Raw genomic sequence first — 12,571 nt, forward strand, 5'->3', positions numbered from 1 at the left:
CATTTAATAGGTAGAGGGAGCTCGTCCCCATTACTAGCCCTGGCTATAAAGGTAGGGTAACGGTTATCAGGGCAAGATGCAGTGAATGATATTCATAGCTTGAGGTGTTCAGTTTTGAAACTTGCTAGAAAAATGGTGAAGCTAGACTTCTACCTCATCAGTGGCCTCCTCCCTTTCACTCTCCAAAGGACCTAATATTGTCTTTAAAAGCCCTAGCAATAAAGAATCTCTTTCCCTGTCTCCACTTCAGTTAGCAGAGCAACCGGAGCCATATCTATGTGCCACGAGTAACCTCTAACATATTATATATATCCTTGTTTTGGATTTCCACAGCAAAGAAAATTGTTCAACATCTACCCACAGTGCAGGCAGTTACAATGCTAACTGCAGAGAGAGAAAATTGGCCCAGGTCAATAGCGCTGAAATTGAACCCTGGTTACTGATACTGTAAAGCGTTGTGCTACACTACCGCACCATGGATAGGTACATGGATGGTGGGGTATGGAAGGCTATGGTCCTTGTGCAGGACGATAGGACTAGGCAGATTAATAGTTTGGCATAGACTAGACAGGCCGAAGGACCTATTTCTGTGTTGTAATGTTCTATGGCTCAATAAGAAGTTCAACTTAAACTTAATACTGGTGCAATGGAAAACTTGCTTGCAACAGAGAATATAAATTATACAAGAGTGAAGATGGAAAGAGAGAGAAAGAGCATACAGATAAGATGAAGGGTCTCAACTTGAAACATCAGCCATTCACTAAGCTCCAGAGATGCTCACTGATCTTCTGAGTTTCTCCAGCATCTTGTGCATTGCTCTCGATTCCAACATCTGCAGAGTCTTGAGTCTCGAGTCTATTTTTGGGCATTCTCATGGAACGTTTAAGCTGCCTGTATTCCTGAAACGTATGAATATGGATCTTGAGCAAAAACTGTTTGTCTAGCATAACCTTGGACAAATTTGTAATGTTATATGTGGGAATGTATAATTATTAACTTCACCATATTTTAGCAAGCATCTTCGAAGGACCTTCCCTTATAGTATCAGAACTGGTCACTGAGGAAAACCACCACAACAATTAATTCTTTGTAAGCGATATAATTAAAAGAAATGTGAAACCATGGACTACTTCAACATATTAATCTGTGGAGCTCATTGTTGTTCCGTTAATATTTTTTGATATAAACTACAGTAAACTTGAGGACTTCTGAAACTGAGCTACACCGATCTAATTGCAGCAGAATTATATGTCTGTAAGTGAGGGTTGCCATTGTATTCTACACTTTTTTTCCATATCAAGTCTAGGGGATCAAATTGCTTTCTTCAAGCATGAAAAAAAGTATTTGACAAAGAGTTACTTTTGCTGCACGAGAGGTAATGCAGTTTGTAAATCGAATGCAGGTAATCTTAACTATGCTGTTTCACAATAGTCGAATGAGAAATTTTGTACGTCACCAGTGACTTCTAACAGCATAGAACATTACACATGTATTGTGTAATACGCATAACACTGTGGCCCTTCGGCCCACAGTATTGTGCCAAACTTTCAATTTATTCTAAGATCAATCTAACCCTTCCCTCCTACAAAGCCCTCCATTTTTATTGTCTCCTAGTTCAGTATTTCCACAGCAAAGGAAATTCTTTCTTAATATCTATCCCAACAAATCCCTTTGTCATTTTAAACACTTTGCATTGATTATCATTCAGCCTCACAAGTGTTGGGGGAAAGAAGCCAAATTTATATGCTAAAGTAAATTAGATTAGATTATGAGAACACGCAGTCCGCTTTTACTGTCATTTAGTAATGCATGCATTAAGAAATGATACAATATTCCTCCGGTGTGATATCACAGAAACACAGGACAGACCAAGACTGAAAAACTAACAAAACCACATAATTATAACATATAGTTACAACAGTGCAACAATACCATAACTTGATGAAGAACAATCCATGGCACAGTAAAAAAAAGTTCAAAGTCTCTCGAAAGTCCCACATCTCACGCAGACGGGAGAAGGAAGAAAACTCTTCCTGCCATGCCGGACCACAGTCCGACTCTGAGTCGCCTGAAAACTTTGAGCTCTGATCAGCCCTCCGACACCGAGTACCAAGCACCATCTCTATCCGAACGCTTCGACCTCAGCCTCGGTCGCCAGCAGCAGGCAAAGCCGGGGATTTTGGGGCTTTCCCTCTGGAGATTCTCGACCGCACAGTAACAACGGCAGCGAAACCAGGCATTTCAGAATTTCTCCAGATGTTCCTCTGCTTCTCACGTCTGTCTTCATCAAATCAGAATTGTCCATGGCCCCTATTTAACAGATACGATATCATTTCACCAGAGAGCTGCGCGCGCTGCCATCTTCTCCTCCCGCCAAATTTGCAATGCATAATCGCAACTTGCAGCAAAGACTGGTTAGATAAAAATGTCCAGCATGCTATCATAATTTTGGTGTCCAGTCAGTGTGAACAACTATATCTCATTACAGTTACTTGTGAGATGAATTTTCTAAGTGGATATCACAAGTTGAATCTAACTAGCAGTAAATGAGGCTATGCCCGCATCTCTCAAAGGGACTGTGCTCTACGAAACCAGCTGGAGGTGGAAGTCATTCCTAAGCAATGGAACACTTGGTGGACGGGGCAAAATTGAGGTGGGGTGGGGGGGGTGCCACGGCTTAGGTGGAAATGGAAAGCATGATATTTTTATGCCCAGGTTTCAGAAGATAGCTCTGGAACTCATTGTAAAGTAAGTGGAAGGAAACTGTTAATGGGATCTAAGTCAAGCCAAAAGAACCCAAGATATGGAAGACATAAAAATCTGTGAGGACCAGAAAATCTCATCTCCTAGTAATTACAAGGATAGCTTGTACGATTCAACTCTATTCATCAAACAGCAATCTTCATCAATCACACTTAAAGCATTTGTACTCCACCACATCCCAACAAGTCCAATATTCACAGCCTTACCTCAGAACAATCACAACTAGTATATTCACCTAAAGCAAGAAGAGCATGCAGACCTATTTGCAACACGCTTTGCACAATTGGAGCTCTCTTCGGAGCGAGGGTGACACACATGTGCTTCTGACTATTGGAAGCTAATACCATGACTATTGGTTTACTGGCTCAGACAGAGTGCTATCCTCTACTGGAATGACACACACCTTCGCAACACACACAAAATGCTGGAGGAACTCAGCAGGAAAGGCAGCCTGTATAGAAAAACGTACAGTTGACGTTTCAGGCTAGGAGATGTGTTAGTGACTCTGCAGAGATTATTCAAGAACACAGAATGCTCACATCTAATTCACTACATCCCAATGGACTTCCTTAATTCAGAATTTCTTATGATTTACAAGATGCAGACCGTTTTTATATATTTCTCATGCCCAACTATCCCTGAACAGAAAGGCATACAAAATAGGTCCTTTCAGAATCAAGCACAATGGGGTCACATAGAACCCAGACAAGGTGTAGATGGCAGATTCCCTCTCTAATGTTTGCATGTTAATGAACTAGATTGTATTTTATAACAATCTGTTAATCTAATGATAATTGTTTAAAAACATTCCAAATTATTACCCAACTTTAAATTCCACAGCTGTCATGGTCGGATTTGAACACAAAGCCTCTGGATTAGTGAGCAAGTAACTTAACCATTATGCTGCCATCATACTAGTTTGGCAAAGGTTTATTTGTGATGCTATTAGATGGGAAAATCCATAAGACATAGGAGTAGAATTAAGCAATTCAGCTCAGAGTCTGCTCAAGACTTAATTTATGGAAATTTATAATAAATAAGATGATAAAAGATAATTGACTTGAGTAACAGGGGAGGGTGGGAACAGGGACCCTGGTGAGTTTCAGGGTAGTGTGGGAATAGTGGTCACAGTGAGTTTCAGGATAGTGTGGGGATAGTGGTCCCAGTGGGTTTCAGGGTAGTGAGGGGAAAGTGGTCTCAGTGAGTTTCAGGGTAGTGTGGGATAGTGGTCCCAGTGAGTTTCAGAGTAGTGAGGGGAAAGTGTCCTGGTGAGTTTCAGGATAGTGTGGGGACAGTGGTCCTGTGAGTTTCAGGATAGTGTGGGAATAGCGGTCCCAGTAAGTTTCAGGGTAGGGAGGGGAAAGTGGTCACAGTGAGTTTCAGGGTAGTGAGGGGATAGTGGTCCAGATGAGTTTCAGGGACGGTGGGAGCAGGGACCCTGGTGAGTTTCAGGATAGTGTGGGGACAGTGGTCCTGTGAGTTTCAGGGGAAGGTGGGAACAGAGGTTCCAGTGAATTTCAGGAGAGTGCAGAAAACCACTATGATGCAGATACTGAACATTTGTAGCAATTACTGAATAATAAGATGGTGGATTATTGTATGGTATCAGTATTTTATTGCTGTTGATGACATTAGCAGCAGGTATTAAAAACAAACTGTTCTTTTTTGCAAGGTTACCATTTATACAATGTTTTCTATTTTCTAACAGTTCATAGACCTGTGATGATGTCATTGTATCAGCAGGCCTAGCATCTTTGCCATCATATCCGTTTCCTGGATATCACCACCACATATTCTAACACAAATGGAATTTTGAAATTTCTAAACTCTTATTCAGGACAGTATTTACTGCATCAAGAGAGAATTTCCAAATACTATTCAAGGTTCTCCATCTTCCACATCTCTATCTGGGCTCTCCGACTAGCAATGTAACTTGGGGATAAGTTACTAGATTGCATTGGGTCTACAATAGAAATGAGATCGACTACTTGAACTTGTTAGTATTTAACCAATTTAATAGCTTTAATGTATATTAGGGAGCATGCCAGCTTTGCTTTTTCATTAGTTCTTCACTGTAGTCTAAAAGTAATCCCCCCACTGTAGGTGATAAAATATGCTAAAATTATGCAAAATACTTTTCTATGCTTAATAAGGTATCCCAGTGAAGAAAATAGCATCAATAAAGTTCAATTACAGACTTTGCTTTTGAACTCACATTAAGTGGTAGATTATATATAGGATTAGCTGATTAATATTTACAGTTAGATTTCAAAATTAGCAATACAATTGATTGCAGTGTTTCATAAACTAGTCTATAAAGATTAACTTTTTTGTTCCATTTTATAACAGCAACAATAGAAAATTATCACAAATAATTCCTTGGTTCAATGGATTTATTGGGAATTTTGAAATGCCTGTGATCAAATTCCGTTAATGATATTCATTTATAAAGTTGACCTACAGTGCAAGACAGACTAACGTCTGTAGTTTGCCTGATAATGACTGAAAACCTTTTTTAAAGTTGCGTCTCTTTGAACTTTCCAAATTCCGGAGAATGAAAAACAAATGCAATAGGCAAAGTAAAATTCTCTGGCATGTCAGGTGAAAGTATGAGAACTTCATTAACATGTTCAAACAAAACTGATAATACAGAGTTTAATTGTATTGAAATGAATAATTGTCTTCTTGAATTTTAATTGTTCATACGCCTTTCCGAATGATAAACTGTCACAACATCAAAACTCCTTCAAAGATGATGCCCTGGAAGGAAACAAAAATAATATGAATTTAAAATAACACAGAACTTAACTTAAAAAGTAAAAAAAAACAAACTGCAGATGATGGAAAAAGGCTGATGCATAGAAAGTGTACTTTCAAAGAAAATCAACAACATATTTTAAAAGAAAATATCACAAGATCCAACACAAAATGTTAGGGATCCAGAATGAGTGGGGCAAGAAACAGGCAATTTTTCATGCCAGTGGCCCTTCATCAAGAATGGGGAAGTGAGAAGCATGTTTTAATTTGCAGAGAAGGTTTCTGATGGAGACAATGCATGAATGACTGTGATAGGGTAAGCTCACCACTGTGTTGGTGATGCTGTAATTTTCAGTGCCCTCAAAGAGAAAGAAATGAGTATTTTTTAATCATGGTTGATTTCTTTGGCGAACCATAATTCGAGAAAATGAATGAGGGCAGTAGAGAGAAAAACAATACTTGCTGGAATTGGGATACAGAATGCTTGGCAAGCTTCTCAATTCCCCCAGCACTTGATCAAACTAGGATATCTTCCTTTTCACAGACATTTCCTTTGCTCTCACCACTGCTTGTCCTCTCTGCAGGCGCCCTGTGACCCCAACTCCACTGCCTTCGATACCCACCTTTCGTTTTCATGGTTCCGTACCTCTGCCTGGACCTTGTCATGCCTATCCCTTGCACTTTCCCATCATTGGAAGTGTGCCAAGCCGAGGCTTTGCCATCCTAGCATGGGTTGCCAATGATGTTTCTCAATTGCAGGGAGCTCACTGCCTCGTCGTAATGTGCACTGTATACAATCAGACTTTCCATTTGTATACTTCTTTGCATTTAATGTAAGGAAACATGCAACAGGGATACAAATATTTGTGTAGTATGTTTTTGATGTTGCAGCACAGAGATGTGACAACTAAATAATTTGAGCCATGAACAAAACCCTACTAATTGCTTCTCAAAGATAAACTGACCTCCATTGTTGTGGAATCAACCCTTTTATACAAAACATTATAGCACAGAAACAGGCCCTTCGTCCCTTCATGTCAGTGCCGGCCATGATGTTAATCTATTTACTCCATCTGCCTACATACACTCAGTGGCCTCTTGTTTAGGTACACCTGTACACCTGTTCATAAATGCAAATACCTAATCAGCCAATCAAGTGGCAGGAACTCGATGCATAAAAGCATTCAGACATGGTCAAGAGGTTCAGTTGTTGTTCAGCCCCAATATCAGAATGTGGAAGAAATGTGAACTAACTGACTGATCATGGAATGATTGTTGATGTCAGGCAGGGTGGTTTGTGTATTTCAGAAACTGCTGATCTTCTGGGATTTTCATGCCTCCTGGCAGTATCAATCCACTAAGCAAGGAGTCCATAGACCCCAGGTTGGGAGCCCCTCTAGGCTCCAGAGTTTACAGAGAATGGTGTGAAAAACAAAAAAAAAAAATCCAGTGAGCAGCAGTTCTGTGGGTAAAAATGCCTTGTTAATGAGAGAGGTCAAAGGAGAATGGCCAGACTGGTTCAAGCTGACAGTAAGTCAACGGTAACTCAAATAGCCATGTGTTACAATTGTGGTTTGCAGAAGGGCATCTGTGAATGCACAACATGTCAAACCTTGAAGTGGATCAGCTACAGCAGCAAAAGATTATGAGCATACATTGTGTCCACATTATTAAGGTAGAGGAAGCACCTAATAAAGTGGCCACTGAGAATATGTGCTCCATATGTTCTACCAGTCTGTTGTCGCCAGTACAATCTTCTATGCGGTGGTGAGCTGGGGCAATGACATCAACACGGATGATGCCAACAGGCTCAATAAACTGATTAGAAAGGCTGGCTCTGTTATAGGAGTCAAACTAGACACACTGGAGGAACAAAGGACCCTACAGAAAAGCCTGGCAATTCTGGACAATGTTTCTCATCTTCTGCATGCCACCTTGGCTGAACAGAAGAGCACTTTTAGTAACAGACTAAGACAACTGTGCTGCTCCCAAGAGCTATATGTGGTTATTCTTACCCTTGGCCATTAGACTCAAGAATGAGTCAACCTATAGCAGGGAAGTGACCGCCTCCTCCCGTTAGGTTGTTTGTAGTGACTTATTTTTTATTCTTTCTACTTCTCTTCTACATTTATGTCTGTACACTTGTAAAGCTACTGTGACTCAGCAGGAGTAGAGTATGCTGTGCGTGTGTTTTCACCGAAACACGGCTCAATGACGGAATCCCGGACGCCACCATTCAGCTGGACGCGCTCGTCTTGTTTCGAGTGGACAGAGATGCGACTCTTTCCGGTAAGACTCGCGGTGGTGGCTTGTGTGTTACGTCAACACGGAATGGTGCAAGAAGTCTGTGCTGGTTTCCAGATACCGCTCATTGCTAGTGGAGTTTATGACTGTTAGATGCAGACCATCTTATTTACCACGGGAATTCACCACTGTCTTTATAGTGGGTGTGTACATTCCTCCCAGCGCTAATGCTAAGGAGGCGCTCTGTGAACTGTATGGGGCTATTAGCGAACTGCAGAACGCACACCCTGATGGACTGTTTATTATCGCCAGAGATTTTAACCACGCGAACCTTAAGTCAGTGCTCCCAAATTCCATCAGTATGTGGACTTTGCAACGGGAGGGGAGAATGCGTTGGACCTTGTTTACACAAACATTCCCAACACATACTGGGCGGAGCCCCACCCCCACCTTGGTTACTCAGACCACATCTCTGTTATGCTAATCCCAGCATAAGGACTGCTCATTAGATGCTCCAGACCAGTTCTGAAGCAGGTGAAAACCTGGCCAGCAGGAGCCATCTCTGCTCTTCAAGACTGCTTTGAGCACACTGACTGGCACATGTTCAGGGAGGCTGCAACTGATGGCGACTCTACCAACTTAGAGGAGTACACGGCATCAGTGACTAGTTACATCAGCAAGTGCATTGATGATGTCACTGTGTCCAAGACCATCACTACATGCGCTAATCAGAAATGTCACGTTTCATCCCCAGCAGCTGCGTAACAGAGGACTCTTTGATCTACGGGCTGTTCCCGGGGACGCACACGGAGACCAACATCCGGTGCTGCTGGCAGATCATCAACTCGGTGAAAGATGCTCTTTGGTCGGCCCGAAACTTGATGATCTACCAGCACATGGAGATGTCCGTGGGAGAATGCTGCCGACTGGCACATTCTCGGCTGCGGGAGTACGTGCTGAGGGACGCACTGAAACTCGGTGCAGCCACCGCAAGGGCCCGGTTGGGAAGGACCACGGTTTAGGTTTCTTCACCCGTGGGAGTGGGAGGGGTCGGGTGGCGGGGAGTATACCCCTCAACAATGATATGGTAAGGAGAACAACTGGAGTGCCACGTGGGTGGCCATAAGTACAGATATGTACTGACTATAATGGAAATGTATGTAAAGGATGGAAAGTTATTGAATGGTTTATTGTATATAATTTTATTTTTGAATAAAGTATATTTTGAAATTTTAAAAAATCAGAAGCCATGGATGACCACGGAGATGTGTGCACTGCTGAGGACCCATGACTCTGCCTTCAGAGCAGGCGACAAGGCACCTCTAATAACAGCGAGGGCCAAACTATCCTGGGCCATCAGCGAGGCAAAGCGTGCACACGCCCAGCGGATCCACAGCCACTTCCAGGACATCAGTGACATGCGGCACATGTGGGAGGGCATTCAGGACATCACCAACTACAAGACAACAACACCCGCCTGTGCTGGTGATGCCTCCCTCCCAGATGCGTTGAATAACTTCTATGCTCGTTTTGAGGTGGAAAATGACGTGGCGGCGAGGAAGACCACCCCTCCTCCAAATGACCAGGTGCTGTGTCTTACCATGGCCGCTGTGAGGAGAACCCTGTGCAGGGTCAACCCACGACTGCTGGACCAGACAATATTCCTGGCAGAGTGCTTAGAGGATGTGCAGACCAGCTAGCTGAGATTCTCACTGACATCTTCAACATCTCCCTGATCAGCGCCGTCGTTCCTACGTGCTTCAAGGCCGCCACCATTGTCCCTGTGCTGAAGAGGTCTTCAGTGTCCTGCTCAATGACTACCGTCCCATTGCACTCGCATCCATCATCATGAAGTGTTTCGAGAGGCTCGTCATGAGGTACATCAAGACCTGCTACCCCCCCCCCACTGGACCCCCAAGTAGTTCGCGTACCGTCCCAACCGTTCAACAGACGACGCCATTGCCATCACCCTCCACCTGGCCCTAACCCACCTGGACAAAAAAGACACATATGTTCGAATGCTGTTCACAGACTGCAGTTCAGCATTCAACACAATCATTCCTCAGAAACTGATTGGAAAGCTGAGCCTACTGGGCCTGAACACCTCCCTCTGCAACTGGATCCTAGACTTCCTGACTGGGAGACCCCAGTCAGTCCGGATCGGAAGCAGCATCTCCAACACCATCACACTGAGCACGGAGACTCCCCAGGGCTGTGTGCTCAGTCCACTGCTGTTCACTCTGCTGACCCACAACGGTGCTGCAACACACAGCTCAAACCACATCATCAAGTTCGCCGATGACACGACCGTGGTGGGTCTCATCAGCAAGGACGATGAGTCAGCATACAGAGAGGAGGTGCAGCGGCTAATGGATTGGTGCAGAGCCAACAACCTGTCTCTGAATGTGAACAAAAGACATGGTTGTTGACTTCAGGAGGACACGGAGCGACCACTCTCTGCTGAACATCAACGACTCCTCTGTAGAGATCGTTAACAGCACCAAATTTCTTGGTGTTCACCTGGCGGAGAATCTCACCTGGTCCCTCAACACCAGGTCCATAGCAAAGAAAGTCCAGCAGCATCCCTACTTTCTGCGAAGGCTGAGAAAAGTCCATCTCCCACCTCCCATCCTCATCACATTCTACAGAGGTTGCATTGAGAGCATCCTGAGCAGCTGCATCACTGCCTGGTTCGGGAATTGCACCATCTCGGATCGAAAGACCCTGCAGCGGATAGTGAGGGCAGCTGAGAAGATCATCGGGGTCCCTCTTCCCGCCATTAGAGACATTTACACCACAAGCTGCATCCATAAAGCAAACAGCATTATGAAGGACCCCATGCACCCCTCATACAAACTCTTCTCCCTCCTGCCATCTGGCAAAAGGCACCAAAGTATTTGAGCTCTCACAACCAGACTATGTAACAGTTTCTTCCCCCAAGCCATCAGACTCCTCAATACCCAGAGCCTGGACTGACACCAACCTACTGCTCTCTACTGTGCCTATTGTCTTGTTTATTATTTATTGTAATGCCTGCACTGTTTTGTGCACTTTATGCAGTCCTGGGTAGGTTTAGTGTAGTTTTGTGTTTTTTTTTTTTACGTAGTTCAGTGTAGTTTTTGTATTGTTCATGTCGCACCATGGTCCTGAAAAACGTTGTCTCGTTTTTACTGTGTACTGTACCAGAAGTTATGGTCGAAATGACAATAAGAAGTGACTTGACTTGACTTGACACTGTAATTTCCTTTGGGATCAATAAAGTATCTATCTATCTCTATTTATATCTCTCCTATTCTCCCTTTGTTCAAGAGAGGCGGGTTACACTTGAACTACAGGGGGACCACTTTCCTTTCAGGGAGGTTTGTTAGTGCTATTGGGGAGGCTTTAAACTAGATTTGCAGAGGGATGGGAACCAGAGTGCCAGAGCTGACAGTGTGGCTGGGGTGAAAATAAATGATGTTAAAAGTTCAAGCAAATCCGCTAATAGAAAGGTTGTGAGTGGTGGTATAAATCTTCTGAAGTGTATATATTTCAATGCTAGGAGTATTGCAGGGAAGGCGAATGAGTTGAGGGCGTGGATTCACACGTGGATTGACACCTTATAGCAATTAGTGAAACTTGGCTACAGGAGGGGCAGGACTGGTAGCTTAATATTCCAGGGTTACGATGTTTCAGATGTGATCGAGGCAGAGGAATGAAAGGTGGGGGAGTAGCATTGCTTGTTAGGGAAAATATTACAGCAGTGCTCAGGCAGGACAGATTAGAGGGCTTGTCTACTGAGTCCTTATGGGTGGAGCTGAGAAACAGGAAAGGTATGACCACATTAGTGGGATTGTTTTACAGACCACCCAATAGTCAACGAGAATTGGAAGAGCAAATCTGCAGAGAGATAGCAGGCAACTGCAGGAAACGTAAAGTTGTGGTGGTAGGGGATTTTAATTTTCCATATATTGATTGGGACTCCCATACTGTTAGGGGTCTAGATGGTTTAGAGTTTGTAAAATGTGTTCAGGAAAGTTTTCTAAATCAATACATAGAGGGACCAATTAGAGGGGATGCAATATTGGATCTCCTGTTAGGAAACGAGTTAGGACAAGTGACAGAAGTCTGTGTAGGGGAGCACTTTGGTTCCAGTGATCATAACACCATTAGTTTCAATTTGATCATGGACAAGGATAGATCTGGTCCTAGGATTGAGGTTCTTAACTGGAAGAAGGCCAAATTTGAAGAAATGAGAAAGGATCTAAAGAGCGTGGATTGGGACAGGTTGTTCTCTGGCAAGGATGTGATCAGTAGGTGGGAAGCCTTCAAAGAAGAAATTTTGAGAGCGCAGAATTTGTATGTTCCTGTCAGGATTAAAGGCAAAGTGAATAGGAATAAGGAACCTTGGTTCTCAAGGGATATTGCAACTCTGATAAAGAAGAAGAGGGAATTGTATGACATGTATGGGAAGCAGGGAGTAAATAAGGTGCTTGAGTATAAGAAGTGCAAGAAAATACTTAAAGAAACCAGGAGGGCTAAAAGAAGACATGAGGTAGCCTTGGCAGTCAAAGTGAAGGATAATCCGAAGAGCTTTTACAGGTATATTAAGAGCAAAAGGATTGTAAGGGATAAAATTGGTCCTCTTGAAGATCAGAGTGGTCGGCAATGTGCGGAACCAAAGGAAATGGGGGAGATCTTAAGTAGGTTTTATGTGTCTGTATTTACTAAGGAAACTGGCATGAAGTCTATGGAATTAGGGGAAACAAGTAGTGAGATCATGGAAACTGTACAGATCGAAAAGGAGGAGGTTCTTGCTGCCTTGAGG

At 43.2% G+C, this 12,571-nt stretch overlaps 1 protein-coding gene across 1 annotated transcript in view; it reads right to left on the reverse strand.

The window, feature by feature from the left end:
- Positions 1–4,372: 4,372 nt before the first annotated feature.
- LOC140200684 (testis-specific gene 10 protein-like) overlaps positions 4,373–12,571 on the reverse strand; it is a 115,454-nt gene continuing 107,255 nt past the window's right edge. The window contains 1 exon segment of the mRNA XM_072264250.1: positions 4,373–5,523. Coding sequence (XP_072120351.1) covers positions 5,499–5,523 — 25 coding nt within the window. The 3' untranslated portion in view covers positions 4,373–5,498.

The sequence above is a fragment of the Mobula birostris genome, chromosome 7, assembly GCF_030028105.1.
Source record: "Mobula birostris isolate sMobBir1 chromosome 7, sMobBir1.hap1, whole genome shotgun sequence".
Lineage (NCBI taxonomy): Eukaryota > Metazoa > Chordata > Chondrichthyes > Myliobatiformes > Myliobatidae > Mobula > Mobula birostris.